This window comes from Aristolochia californica, unplaced genomic scaffold (assembly GCF_029961685.1).
Source record: "Aristolochia californica isolate CCGP_79_NKW_82.1479 unplaced genomic scaffold, dmAriCali1.0.hap1 SCAF_1, whole genome shotgun sequence".
NCBI lineage: Eukaryota > Viridiplantae > Streptophyta > Magnoliopsida > Piperales > Aristolochiaceae > Aristolochia > Aristolochia californica.
The window spans coordinates 52,299,750-52,314,520 of NW_027181770.1; the positions used below are offsets into that span (position 1 = coordinate 52,299,750).

Sequence of the window (14,771 nt, forward strand, 5' to 3'; positions counted from 1 at the left end):
CGAACTCGTTGGACTCAAGCTCTATAACAATTTTAGGCTCAAAACTTAGCTCAACTTGAAGCTCTGACTTAAAATATTTAAATCAAATTCGATTAGAACATAAGTAAATTTAGGCTCGACTCGGCTTGATGCCACCCGGATTTCCGCACAGGGTTACCCGTCGGAAGTCGGTTGATTTGTCGTCAGTGATCTGACTTGCCTTTTTGTCAGATAAAGGAGCATATTGAATTAACGGTTTCAACCCTCGACATAGACGTCAACATTAGGTTAGCGAATCGTAGCCAAGCGAATCGTAGCAAGCAGTGGCGAACCGTAGGGACTAGCGAATACTGCCCGGATTTCTGCTTTCAGACTCGTAGGACAGAGAAAAGAAGTAATTACAGGCTTTGTAATATAAGCACTTATGTTTAATATATATTATGTATTGTTTTTTCCACTGCGTACCCTTTTCCAGTCAGGTATTAGACTCTAGAGAGGAACTGCTCGAGACGGCAATAGCAGGCGCTTGACGGAACCTCGCCGCACTGGAAGCGAAGCCTGAAGTTGATCTTGAAGTAAGGTGTCTCAACTCCTCAACAATTCTCCTGTTCTGTCATTACTCAAAAACTTTTATTGGCTTCCTTTATCATCTGGTTCCTTTGATTTTTTTTTCAATTAATTGTTTCCCGTTTTTGAATAACGTAACCTGTTGCATTGTTCCTGAGATCTAGGGTTTCAGTTTTCTCTTCAAATTTCGAATTTATGTGACCGTCTTCATTGTTTTTAATCCGAATTTATTCTACATTTCTCCTTTTACGTTTCTTATGCGATTTTTTTTTTTTCTTTCTTCTGGGTAGTAAAAGTAGGTGGCGGTGACAACTATTTCGGCGCGGTTTTTCATGCTGGTCGAGCATGACTGCCCTTGAGATTTCGAATGGTCATCGTTATTATCATTCTTTAATAGTAAGCAATTTGCTTGGGAAACCATTTCTTCCATTGCTTTGCATTTTTTTTTTGTCTGGTTTTTTTTAGTTTTCTCAGTGAGGAAGGATGTATTGATCGAAAGCAATTCTTTTCAACCGGGGGTTTTGTCACAGGATCCAGCATTTCGATGATTGAGATACCAGACTCCTCTTTTTTTGTGTGTCAGTTGTTTTTTTTTTTTGAAGCTTCGAGTTGTGCTTTTACTCGTGGGAAAAACCTTGTTTAGATAGCCCTCCCTGTATTTTTTTTTCTCTTCTTCATTTTCTCTTCTCCACTCAAAGATGTTGCAAATGGAATGTATTTACGTTCCCATGATGGATACCGGCATTTTACTTAAGTATATATATATTTTTTATTACACTAGCGACTGGACCCGTCTAATGGACTTATACAATTTCACATGAAATTTTGGTTTAAAATAAACAAAAAAACTTGTCTAAGTACAATTATATTTAATACACATATTACTGCAAATGGAGTAAATAATAAAAATTTCATTTACCTGGGGCCTCCATGAGTCCACCTGACATGATAAGAAGAATTTTGAGAAATTACATGGAAATGAGGTAGAATTAAATAAAAGGTAAAAAAAATAAAAATTCAATTGATCTAAATACTCATCCTTACATGGGTCCAATAAGTCAAAATGAAATTTTAAAGTTGATAACTTTTAGAGCTTATATTGAATGAGGCTGTTTAAGAATTAAAGAAAATTAATAAAAATCCAAGAAAGTTGCAAGTAAATTTTGCATTGGAGTGCTTTCTCTAGAAAAAGGGAAGAGAGGATTATTTAGATGTATTTGTCGGAAAAAAAAATTCTGTTTATTTCAACATAATGTGCTGAATGTCATTCTATTCTTCTAATTGGTATATATATATATATATGTATTTGTGAGAAAGTTACCATGCATCAATACAATTAAAACTTAGTCACTTATTGATTGTGCTCTTCTCTGGTTTTGTCTTTTTAACATGTTCATTTAACTTTTTAACTGTACTTTCTTTTTTGCCTGCAGAGCTTCACGTTAACGGTGAGAGGTTTTGATTATTTGTTGCTTTGTTATGTGCAGTGTTCGCCGATTGAATGGACTGTGATGTGGCGAAAAGAATTTTGTTTATTTTGTTTATTTTCAAGATTTTAACCAAAGGATGAAGGGGCTGAGATATCATAGTATGCAGTTAAGCAACCTAATTAAATCTGTGAACACAAACTTTAGATATTTTTCTTGGGTTATTGTTATTAATTTTTCAGCTTTTTACTTTGTGTTGCTTCCAAGTGGTTACTGTGCCTCTAATATTTGTTCAGAAAGTTGAAATCACTCTTTTATCTGCGGTATCTACAGTTCTAAAAACTATGGATGTTTGTGAACATTCCTGCCTTGCTTGAAAAAATCAGCTATGTATTTAGCAAAGAGCTGCTGCTTATTCATTTAATTTTCCAAGTACAATGACAAGTGTCACACGATCTGCTCGAAGAGTGAAGAATGGAGACAACAGAAGCCCAAAGACTGCAAATAGTGGTGGAAGGTTGAAAGACTTGAAAAATTCAACTGCCTCCGGTTCTGCAGCAACTGACACATCAACTCCGAGAAGATCTGCAAGAGAAGCATCTTCTAAGAAACAGCAGTTGTTGAGACCATCATTGAATAGCAAAAAGCCAGAGAAAGTGGAAAATCGAGCTCCATCACCTCCTCTGTCTAAAAGGAAATCGGTGTGTCTTGAGAAGCAAAGTACTTCAAGAAGATATGAGAGATGGGAGAAGCGTCAGGTACTAAAGGGGTCTGGTTTACGAAACTCTGACAAGGGTTCTTGTTCTTCTTCTTCAAAAAAGTCTGACAAAAGCCCAAGTTCCTCAGGTACAAAAAAATCTGAAAAGACTTGTAGTACTTCTGCTGTAAAAAAGTCAAAGGAGAGAGTTGAAAATGGAGAAGACAGAGCAACTACTGCTGATGACTGTAGCAAAATTGAGAAAGTAGGTACCAGGAATGCTAGTACACCTTTAAAAAAGAAGAGATTGGATGCACGTACTTACAGGGCTTCTTTGGGACCTCAACCAAAGAAGCTTAAGCAATCAGGTGAGTCAACATTTTTATTCTTCGATCATCGGGTTATTGTTATTGTTCTCTCATATATTTATTGAACGGAATGCTATCTGTGCTTGATGTTTGGGTATGGGATAAAACCTTAGAATTTTTCAAGCCTTTGGCTCAATCTCCAAATTGGGGAGGGTGGTTAGTGTGAGGTCATTGGTTCCATCTCACCAGGATGTTGGCTGTAGTATGTTTCCGTGCATATTCAACATTAAAAAAATAATCTATCTAATTCGCTTTTGTTTCTTTATTGTCTTTTAGCTCTTCATAACAGTTCAAGAGGAAATGGTAGTGTGTCAAAAAGAGATACTGAAAATTTGGGCACATGCCTTTTGGAAGAAGAGGAGGAAGGGGTAGATGAATGGAGTGGTAGAAAGGAGGGGCTGTTGAAAAAGAAGCATTCAGAGGAAGGTGGTGAAGAAACAATAGAAGCATCTAGTAGTACTCCAAGAAAACTTGTTGATGGGACCTCAAGAAATGATGGTGATAGAGTGGAAGTCACCAGTTTTAGCAGAAAACGCAAATTTTGTTCTAACAAAGTTCATGGGCCTGATTTCAAAGAGAGCCAATCTGAAGATAGTGATAGGATACTGCAAGTGTCTCCAGCTGAATATATGGTGATGGAAAAGAAGAACTTGGAAAAGTCTGTGGACAGCGTGGAGAGAGCTAAAATGGTTTGTCCCATGCAAGAATGCCCAGCAACTCCTCAAGTGATCATGATTACTTCTTCTGACGGAAAGCCCCTAACTGCTGAATATGTAGTGGATGAAGGCCCCACAGTTGGACACTCAAAAAAGATGAGTGCTCCAAATTTGGATTCAGACACTTCTGGTACAGTAGCAACTTTAGCAGCTTGGAGCAGCAAGAATTCCAGTGATGGCTTTTCCTTGTCAACTTCTAGCAGAAATTCTGGTAGATTGTCAGATGTGTGTTTGGCATGCACAAAACCTGAAGGGTATATTTCCTTTGCTACTGAGTTTTTCAGTTTGCTCTGCTTTTAGTTGACCATAACTATCATTTGAGCTGCAATTTAGTCATGAATATTTTGTCTGTTAATGAAAGGAAATTTGTTGAACAGCCTTATCTTTAGAGTGGTGATGATCTGCATTTTTTTTTTTTTGATAGTTTGTTTCTGGAAACTGTTTCATTTTGGCTTAATATTGGCAGGGTTGTCAATGATTCACAAATTCAGGAGGTTTGCTCATGCAATGTGAAGAAAAATTGTGAAGGATATGAGGTTTCTGACTTCAAGGTTTGTGCTACCTGCGTCTGCTTCTATTAATCTTTGTATAATTTTTGTTGAATGTTGAACCCCATATGTTGGTGAGACTTGAACCTAAGATCACATTAGAAACCAATAACCCCACCTCATATAGCTACTGAGCTAAATGATAGATTTATAATTTGTGGGGGAATTTTATTTGTTATAGAAGGTGTGATTAATTCTGTCAACCTTTTTTTTTTTGTCCAATTACTAAATACTCATTGAGAGAGTTTCACATTGAACCTGTCTTAGTGGGGAAGATAATTGGATGTGGAATATTATTTTAGACCATATCCATTCTTTTTAGTAAACTTGTTAGTGGGAACAATCTCACATAGGTTAATATCAGGAAAAGTTGTACGGTTATTAGGTCAGAAAACAACTAATTTTGGCCACTCATTTTGGAATGGATGTAGACCTAACTTGAATATGGTATTAGAACAGGACTATGTCTTGTTGGGCCTTAAACTTTGGCTAGTCATTTAGGCATGGACATGTACCCAACTTCAACAAAACTGAACGTGGGTAATGTGTGAACATTTATGTTAAATTGAGTGTAAGGGGCAGTTTTGGTCATTTTATTGTATACTTTGTATAAGGAGTTATGTGTATGAGGGGTAAATATATAATTGTCCCTTAAAACCAATTAAATTAATAAGACGGAAGAGGGTTCATGCACAGCCTTCAACAAGAGCTGACTCCAATGCTCTCTTTCAGCCACTCTTTTCTCCATTTCTTCTTCTTCTCTCTTGTTATTCTTTTATTTATTAATTTCTCACATGGTATCAAAGCCATAAGGTCTTGATTTAAAGCCCATGATGCACTTCTTCTTCCTTCTTTGAAGCAACATCTTGTCAGAAAAAGACATTTCGTGGTTTTCTACTGACTAAGATTCAAGGTTTGATTTTTCTTGTTTCTTTCTATGCCATAACCTAAGGTTGATGGCTTCTGCTGCCAGTTGAGCAGCTCTATGTCTAATAGTGCCTTAAGAGGGTTTTTGGCTTGGGATTATCCCATTTACAGTGTGTAGGGAACTATCCCTATACCTGGTGTTTGTGTCTCCTTCAAGGAGGCTGACATCGGCCTATATCTTACAATGTTTGGTGGTTTATGGCTCAACTTACCCTTGATCATGGTGTTATGGATATTACTAGTTCATATTTAAATTTCTGACAAACCCTAATATTGGAAGTGGGGCCACATAGTTTTGGTTGTGTTGACTTTTTTTGTTATTCATGGTTGATTCTAGTGAGATTATCACTTGGACTAGATAATTTGGAGGTTCTGAAGGGAAATATACTATTTTGATTACTACAGAAAAGTTGAATGGAACAAAATTATCTCAGTTGATCTAAAGTTAGTATTTATATATCTTAAGGTCAAAAGGAAGTCAAAATTTGTATCTTAAGGTCAAAAGGAAGTCAAAATTCGTTAGAGATGATCTACTAGGCCAAGTTACAGATGATTGGGGCAGAGGATAGCTAGGTCATGACTTGATTACTCAATAGCATGGATTCAAAATTGAGGAGTCAGATCATGAATTGTGAGACAATTAAGGAAATGTCGATGTCTTTGGAAGCGTTATATACATAGGAGAGCAATTTGCCTCAAGTTTATGAGTTAAATGCTAAATTATTCAGCCTTAAGCGAGGTGAAAGAATAGTTATTGACTATTATAGTGAGTTGCAAAGCATTTTGCAGGAAATAAGTATCTTTCACCATTTGACTTCAAATGTAAAATGGTTTCCGAAACAACAGGGGCAAATTCATGTTGCTAAATTTTTAGATGGCTTGGGACCAGAAATTGATAGTCCGGGCTCAATTACTTGCCTTGGATGACATCCCATCACTCTCGAAAGCCTTTATGCATGTAGAGACAATAGTTACATGCAAGGATAGTAAAGAAATCAAAGGTGTTGATGCAGTTGCACTTAACTCTTAGGGTCGATCAGAATCTGTTAGAGGCAGTGGTGGAAGTGGTAGAGGCAGAGGCCGGGATGGTTCGAGGAAGTGGTCAAAGTGATGGTAAAGGCGACTAAAGTGTGTTCACTATGGATGCACAAATCATTTTTTTGGTAATTGTTGGAACAAGTTTGGTAGCCAACATGGGCTAACTCTTCTATTCACGACAACTCTGAGTCCTTTACCAGTCCAATTGTAGGTATACTACCAGGTGCTCCTGACAAGTTGTAGCAGCTTGCCCAATGCATTACTTAGTTGACTTCAACTTCCTCCTCGCTATCTGTAGCTCAAGCTACACTTCCTATAACTACCTTGGTAGTATAGATACAATAGCTTTGCACGTGCTTCCTATCTTCCTGCATTATCGACTCAGGAGCTTTATCCCATATGTTAGGCATGCCATCCTTATTCATTGATTTGAGTGTGTCTTCTGTTGTTTCTTTTGTTGATGGGTAAGTTTTTTTTTTTTTTTTGTTCATGGAGTAGGCTATATCGAACCTACCCCATGTTACTTAAATTTGTATTATTCAGTCCTATGGACCTTGTTTAAGTCCATAAATAGCTTTCTGCAACTTACACACCTTTCCTGTTTCCCTCTGAGTAACATACCCAGGAGGCTGCTCCATATACACTTCCTCATGTAGATCACCATATATAAAGGTATTCTTCACATCGAGCTGAAAGAGAGGCCAACCCTTATTAATATCCACAAATATTAAGATACATACCGAAGTAAGTTGGCCACAGGAGAGAATGTCTCAAAGACATTAACTCCAAAATTCTGCCTATACCCCTTCGCTACCAATCGAGTTTTGTACCGTTTAATCATCAACATGATATTTGATAGTATAAACCCAACGATACCCCACAATAGCTACTCCTGCAGGTGGATCACATAGATGCCATGTTCACCGAGACACCAAAACACTCATCTCATCATCCATAGCTTGTTTCCATTTTGGAGAGCACAAGGCTTCCTGCACTGAACGAGGTATATGGGAAGTACACAATAACATAGCAAAGGACTTGAAGGATGATGACAAAAACTCAAGAGACACATATTTGGATATCGGATGAGAAGCACAAGATTATTTACGTTTTTGTAGACTAATAGGTAGGTCCAAATTAAAGACAATAGGATTTGTAGGCGATGAGGAAACTGGTGGATCATGAGAAGAGAGCTTTGTAGAGGTAACTGTTGGAGGCACTACAGGAGCATGAGAGCAACGTCTATAAACGTGAAGAGGCAATGAAGAACTCGATGAAATTGGTACATTCAAAAGTGCAATAGGAACAAGACTGTTTGAAAGAGATTTAGGTGATACAGGAAGCTCCGTAGATGATGAAAAATATGGTGTATATTCAAAGAAGGTCACATCGACTGATACATATATCTTCCGTCGAATAGGATTATAACATTTGTACCATTTTTTGTTGACGAGAATATCCCAAAAAAACACATTTGACAGACTGAGGTGACAACTTATCAACCAAAGTTCCAAACATATGGATAAAACAAGTACATCCAAAAATGCGATAAACCACGTCAAACAATTTACAATTGGGCTTTAAAACCTAAAGAAGAACTTGACCACTCAAAACAGATGAGGGCACACGATTAACCAAGTAGCACGAAGCTAAAAATGCATCTCCCCAAAAAGATCTAGGAACATTTATATGCAGTACAATGTCCTTGTAACCTCAAGGAGATGTCTATTTTTACGTTCAACCACCCCATTTTGTTGTGGTGTATAAGGGCATGACGTTTGATGGGTAATGCCATGAGAAACACAAAATACTGAAAATTTATGGTTAAGATATTCCAAACCATTGTCAGTACGAAGCACAACACAGGTACCAAATTGATTTTTTATTTCATTGAAAAAATTGAGGAATACATCAAATACTTCGGACTTCTCTCGTATGTGATACACCTAAGTGACTCTACTGAAATCATCAATGAACGACACAAAATGCTTAAAACCAAATGGGCTAGAAACCCGACATGGACCCCATACATCAGAGTGGACTAATTCAAGCAACTTGTTGCTTTGACTAGAACTAACTCGGAAAGTGAAGTGACGATGCTTTCCCAGTTGACAGGATTCACAATCAAAATAAATATCCGATGACAAAGAAGGAAAAGACTGACACAACTTAGCTGGTGAGGGATGTCCCAAGCGTAGATGCCACAAGTAAGAAGAATCTGTACTAGTGAGAGCTACAACTCGAGAAACGGATACATCGTCCAACATGTAGAACCTTCCCTTCTCATGTCTTGAACTTATCGTCCTCTTCATCTGAAAGTCTTGGAAAACACAAGAAGAAGGATAAAAAGGTTACTGAACAATTTAAGGATTTAGTTATATGATTCACAGACAAGAGATTAACTAAAATCTTTGGTAAAAATAAAACATAATCTAAGGATATTTGTAGAATAGTGTGAACTATACCTTCCCCCTGAATGGGAGAGCTGGATCCATCACCTAAAGTAACTTGACGATATGAATGAGATGGGCTAATGGACTGAAATAGGGAGGGCATACTTGACATGTTTGTAGAGGCTCCTAAATTAATGATTCAAAAGGGGAAATGAGACACCTTCAGTGCATTCATACCTGTACTAGTCATTGTGGCACTCGTTGAGGAAGAAGGAGTCTTGGTAGTCTGAGAAGCAATAGATGAAACAGTCACTTGACCCAGTCACTGTAATAATTGCTGAATTTCCTCATAGGATCCAGTGTGTGAGGAGCTGTGACTATAGAGTTGGCCCAGGTAGGCTTACCAAAATTTTCCTACCATTTCTCAGAATTATGATTAGTCTTACCACAATGAACACATTCCCGATCCTCTCGATCATTTCGGCCACGACCACGGGTAGAGTAAGAGCGACCTCTACCTCTATTATTACCACCATAAAACCGGACATTAGACTTACCAGTAGAAGACCGAAGGTTAAGAACAACTGCTTTTGAACATATCTTGGACTCCCACTCTTTGACTCTCGGCCTTCAACGATGCTTTGGTCCTCCCTTATTGAGAAATTTGAGAAGAGACTAGTTACTTGGAGGGGCAAACTTTTATCTACTGCAGGGCGACTCACTCTCCTCAAGTCTTGTTTGGCAGGATTGCTAAACTATTTATTATCCTTCATGCATTGTCTGGCCTCTGTTTGCACTAGGATTGATGCCATCTGTTGGCGTTTTCTCTGGAGAGGATCAGAGGACACCTTCAGATATTATTTGGTGAGTTGAAAGGATATTTGCATGCCCCGCAATCGGGGTGGTTTAGGCATCCGGCCTATGAAGGAGATGAACAATGCCCTTATGCTCAAATGGATTTGGAACTTCAACATCAAGCATAACGACCTATGGGGAGATATGGTCAGGTTCTATCTTCAACCTTCGGGTGCCTAGTGGAGGAAGGATGGCGCTATTTGCCTCCTATCCCTGATATGGAAATCAATTCAAAAGCTTCTCCCAATATTCAGAGATGCAACTTCCTTTCACACAGGTAATGGAAGGACCCTCATCTTTTAGTTGGATGAATGGTGCGGCCCCCACCCCCTCTCCGAGGACTTCCCGGGGCTCTCTAGGTTGGCGAGGGACCTCTTTTGCTCAGTGGCTGATTATTGGAGAAATCACTCATGGAGTCTCACATTTCGTCGAGGATTAAATGATGAGGAAACTTCGGCTTTTTGCTCTCTCCTCTCCAGACTCAGTAGCATTACTATTCGTGAACATGCAATTGATAAACTGACATGGAAGTCCAGCGTTAATGGCCGATTCACAGTTCCATCCGCCTACTCTCACATTAGAAAGCAAGATTACAACATGCATGAGCATAAGGCAAACCTGGCATGGAAGCTCTCAGCGCCTAGTAAAGTCAAATTCTTCGTGTGGACAACCATCAAAGAGTAGATTCTCACCTTTGAGAACCTCCATAAAAGAGGTTATACAGCCCCGATCGTACTTGTCCCCTTTGTGGTGTGTGCGACGAGACAGTCCAGCATGTTCTCTTACATTGTGATTTTTCTTGGCAAGTCTGGATGAAGATATTTTAGAAGATTGAACTCCAAATGGGGCTACATCAGGACCTTTTCGGTACCTATGAGATGGTTATGGGGATCCGCCTTCCCAGGTTGGGCAAGATAATTTTCTTGGCATGCCTTGCACATGTCCCATGGTGCCTATGGCTCGAGTAAAATAATCGGAGATTCAACTCCAAGGCTAGCACCTCGGATAATACAACTTCTCAAGCACCTTATCTCGAGTTGGTTACATATTAGGAAGGAGTTTGCCTCTCTATTGGGCGTTTCTCTTCGAGAAAATTGGGGTTTGATTGTGCATATGGCGGACCCCTGCAGGAATCCGGTTATGGCCACCTGGGATCCTCCCCCTTACGATTGCATCAAACTCAATTTTGATGGTAGTGCTTTAGGTTGTCCTGGGCCGGCTGAAGCTGGTGGTGTTTTTAGAGACAGTAGTGGCGACCCTATGTTGGGTTGGTGGGTATTGCTGATTTAAATATTGCTGAAGTGAGTGCTCTTCTATTCGGCCTCCAAATCTTTAAAGAGCGGCTTCATGGCAAGCTGCTTATTGAAGAAGACTTAAAGACTGTCATCAGCTGGTGTTCAAAAGGTAGCTTCCCCCTTGGCGCCATTGGCCAATCATTGATTGTATTGCTGACATTGTGTCATCCATTCATTGTAATTGGAACCTCGTTCTAAGATCAACCAATTCTTTGGCAGATAAATTGGCAAAATTCGGAACCTCCCAGCAATCTCTCATTGTTTGGGAAGGCTTCCCCTCTTGTAATCTGCTCGTTTGAGCTCTTAATAAAATTCAGCATCATTTAAAAAAAAAGAGCAACTATTTTTGAGAGTGCTCCACCTAACTCAATTATTATTTACAACTGCACCTTCAACTCGAAGAACTCTGTTAAAGGCTTGCTCAAGGGTGGTCACATCCTCATTGACCAACAATTGGGCTCTAATAGCATCATACTCTGGCTCCAAACCATCCAAAAACTGAGCTACTTGAATATGATCTTCTTTATTACAAATGTCTTCAACATTCGTATTAAAAGGATGAAACATACTAATCTCCTGTAGTACTCCCCTCATCTCAGTGAAATAATTTGTCACTGATCTACCTCCACGCTTAATATTAAAGAACTTCACATATAACTCATAAGTCCTTGATAAATTACTTTATTGAGACAACATGGAAACCAAGGTAGTCCACATTGCCTTAGTAGTATTGCAACTCAAAATCTGGTAATTAAATCTGGATTCCATACTAGTTATCAACTAGGTCATTACTAAGTTATCTTTTGTCACCCTATCTTCAGTAACATGTATCGAGGGATCATTGGTTATATATTTTGCCATTCTTTTGGCCCTCAAATACATCAAAACTAATCTGGACTAGTTTACATAATTTGATCCATTCAACTGGATCGTAGTTATCTGAATAGACTGAGAGAATTTCACATCTGAGCTCTTAGCAGTCCTTTGGACGTGTGCTGGAATCAGACATTAAATATCACCAAACACCACAACTCAGTACACTAGAGTGTCAATTAACCTAAGGGAAACACTTTCCCCAAATTTCTATGCTTGTGCAGTCGAGTGGGCCCCACTCCGAATTCAATTGGGGCAATTCAATACCCAATTCACTCAATTCCGAACCAATAGTGATCAATTTCAGCAATTGAGGCCATCAATTAATGAAAGAATGACCAAATTGCAAGAAACCAGGATGATGCAAGCTATATGGATGATGATGCAGGCAAATTTGAAAAATTTCCTCAAATTGAAATCATTAAACACTTTTTAATCCCAACAATCAATCAAATAGAAGCAGTAATCATTAGCCAATAGGCTAAGATAGGCAGAAAAAGGGAAAAAATTGGAATTTTTACCCTACCAATTCAGAAATCTGGAAAAAACCTTTACGGAGATTGCTGAAAATAGAGAGAAGATCCATAAAATCAAGAGAAACCTGCCCAAGAATTGCGTTACTACTCTGATACCATGAAAAATATGTGATTTGGATAGAAAATAGAAGAGGAAAAAGAGTTTTGGAAGAGGAGCAACTTTGCTGCCTTGGAATCCGAACCAGAAAGGCTTGTCCAACTTCTTTATAATCAGGGTTTGAGTGAAAATTTACAAAAGGACTAAAATGCTCCTCAATACTCAATATTACATATCTCCTAAAATTTATGTCTAAATTGAATGAAAATTTAACTAGAGATAAAATAACTCATTCTCTATCTAATAGCCATACTATAAGAGAAAAATGTAATTTGGAAAATATGAAAAATGACAAAAATACCCCTGGACTTGTTATGAGCTTTATCCAGTCTTTTTGAGCCAGCCCTATCACCTCCGTGTGTTATAGTAGACATGTCACATCCTCTCAAAAAGGTTGTCTTTTTGGTAGTTTGTTCTATTTGATGTTCATGATTGATCATATATGAATCTTTTATATGTTTTCCCATTGAAGAATGTTTCAAATTGAAAATTGATTCTGAAATAGATTCTTCAATGTTCTGCATTAGGATAGAAGGAACCATGGAGTTGGCGATGCTGCAGGAATTGTTAAAGAAAGTGATAATAGCATTCAGCATGATCCATCAGATGGTGGCAATAATGTTTGCGTTGAATGTAAACTTGGTGGAAAGCTTTTGTAGGTGCTTTTGCTTCATTTGTTTTACCTGATTAGAAATGATACTTTTAAGGCTTCCTATGGTTAACAGTTACCTGATTATTGCTTTTGTAATCATCAGAGAAAATGATGTAGGACAGCAAGGACTTCAAGTACTAGGATTCTAATAGAGGCTGAATTAATTTACAAATGGAGTGACAAACAATCAGCTGATTAAGAGTATTAAGTGCATACTAACACCATAGATAAATTAATGTAAACCTTGAAAATATATTAAAATTACCACAGACTTGCATAACAAGTATTAGAGAAAGCACAAAGGAGGGTGTATCATTGCAACAGTCGGTTGTAATTTTCAGTCATGCTAATTGATTGTATTTGTGTTTTATCTTATCATTTTTTTGTTTTATTTTTATTTTCATATAATTAGTTTTTGTTTTGTGCAATGAAGCTTTTACAACATTCAAAATGAAATTATTAGAGAGGAAAAAATAGAGGAGTGTATCATTACAACAATTGGTTGCAAATTTCAGTCATGCTAATTGATTGTATTTGTGTTTTATCTTATCATTTTTTGTTTTATCTTTATTTATATGTAATTAATTTTTCTTTTGTGCAATGAAGCTTTTACAAGAGTTTTTTTTTTTTTAAAAATAATGCTGAATTTTATTAAGAGAAAGCTCAAACGAGCAGATTACAAGGGGGGGAGGGGACCTTCCCAAACAATGAGAGATTGTTGGGAGGTTCCGAATTTTGCCAATTTATCAGCTAAAGAATTGGCTGATCTAGGAACTAGGTTCCAATTATAATGAATGGATGACACAATGTCAGCAATACAATCAGTGATAATCAGTAATAGGCCAGTGACGCTAAGGGGGGGGGGGGGGGGGGGGTAACTATCTTTTGAACACCAGCTGATGACAGTCTTTGAGTCTCCTTCAATAAGCAGCTTGCTATGGAGACACTCTTTGAAAATTCAGAATCTGAATAAAACAGTACTCACTTTAGCAGTATTAGAATCAACAATGCCCACTGGCCCAAAATAGGATAGAGAAGCTTTTTACAAGATTCAAAATGAAAGTATTAGAGAGAGGAGAAATACTTTTGGGATGGAAACTTTTGACAAATCTGGGTAGTTGGAAAAACTAAGGTTCAAGAGAGCTCAAAACTGGTTAAGGAAATAAAAAGGTGAATTTCCCTGGTCTGTCCTGCTTTGATTTATTCAATTCAAATGATGAAAAAAACAGATTTTGATGAAAGAACTATAAATGAAAATGAATAGGTGAAGGGAAGGTAGGGGAAGTGTGGAGATTGCAGAAAACAGTGCTGAAATAGAAGAAATAGCCCTGAAATTGAAGAAAAATGACTAAAGTTGGGGTAAAACCAAAAGTTTACTTCTTTTCTTACTGAAATAAATATGACAATTAAAGAATAGAGAAAGAAGAGATTTTGGAAAGGAAAAGTAAAAAAAAAGTAAAAATGGGAGAAAGGAGTTGTCACACCTGATCTGGAATTCACTTCCATGTGAGAGAGATAAAGAACTTCACACCCAAATCAACAAAATTCTGGAATTTCATTTATTAAATGCCAATTGCAAGATTCTAGTGGCTTTAAATAGCCATAACCCTAAAATTTAACCATCCAGATTAAAACATATTTCTTCCTTGAAGTTGCTTGGAACTCTTGATCATCCATAGTTCTCCTTAGCTTGGGGAAATTCACCTTCAGTGAAATAAAACTCTTGTAGTTCTCATTAATGTTTGGATTTAGCTTTTGGAGTTCTGTCTTTTGTAACCCATGTGTTGTTCGACAAGTTTGCTA

The 14,771-nt window shown here is 37.7% G+C and overlaps 1 protein-coding gene across 5 annotated transcripts in view; it reads left to right on the top strand.

Annotated features, from left to right (window-relative positions):
- The first annotated feature begins 306 nt into the window (after positions 1-306).
- The window catches only part of LOC137950547 (helicase protein MOM1-like), a 76,531-nt gene continuing 62,066 nt past the window's right edge, over positions 307-14,771 (top strand). For 2 of the 5 annotated variants that reach the window (XM_068797083.1, XM_068797116.1), the window contains exons 1-6: positions 307-373; positions 455-554; positions 2,034-3,038; positions 3,315-4,008; positions 4,221-4,305; positions 12,844-12,971. In XM_068797083.1, coding sequence (XP_068653184.1) covers positions 2,411-3,038; positions 3,315-4,008; positions 4,221-4,305; positions 12,844-12,971 — 1,535 coding nt within the window. In that variant the 5' untranslated portion in view covers positions 307-373; positions 455-554; positions 2,034-2,410. The remainder of the gene's footprint in view (positions 374-454; positions 555-2,033; positions 3,039-3,314; positions 4,009-4,220; positions 4,306-12,843; positions 12,972-14,771) is intronic. The other 3 variants (XM_068797093.1, XM_068797101.1, XM_068797109.1) reach the window with 3 other exon arrangements.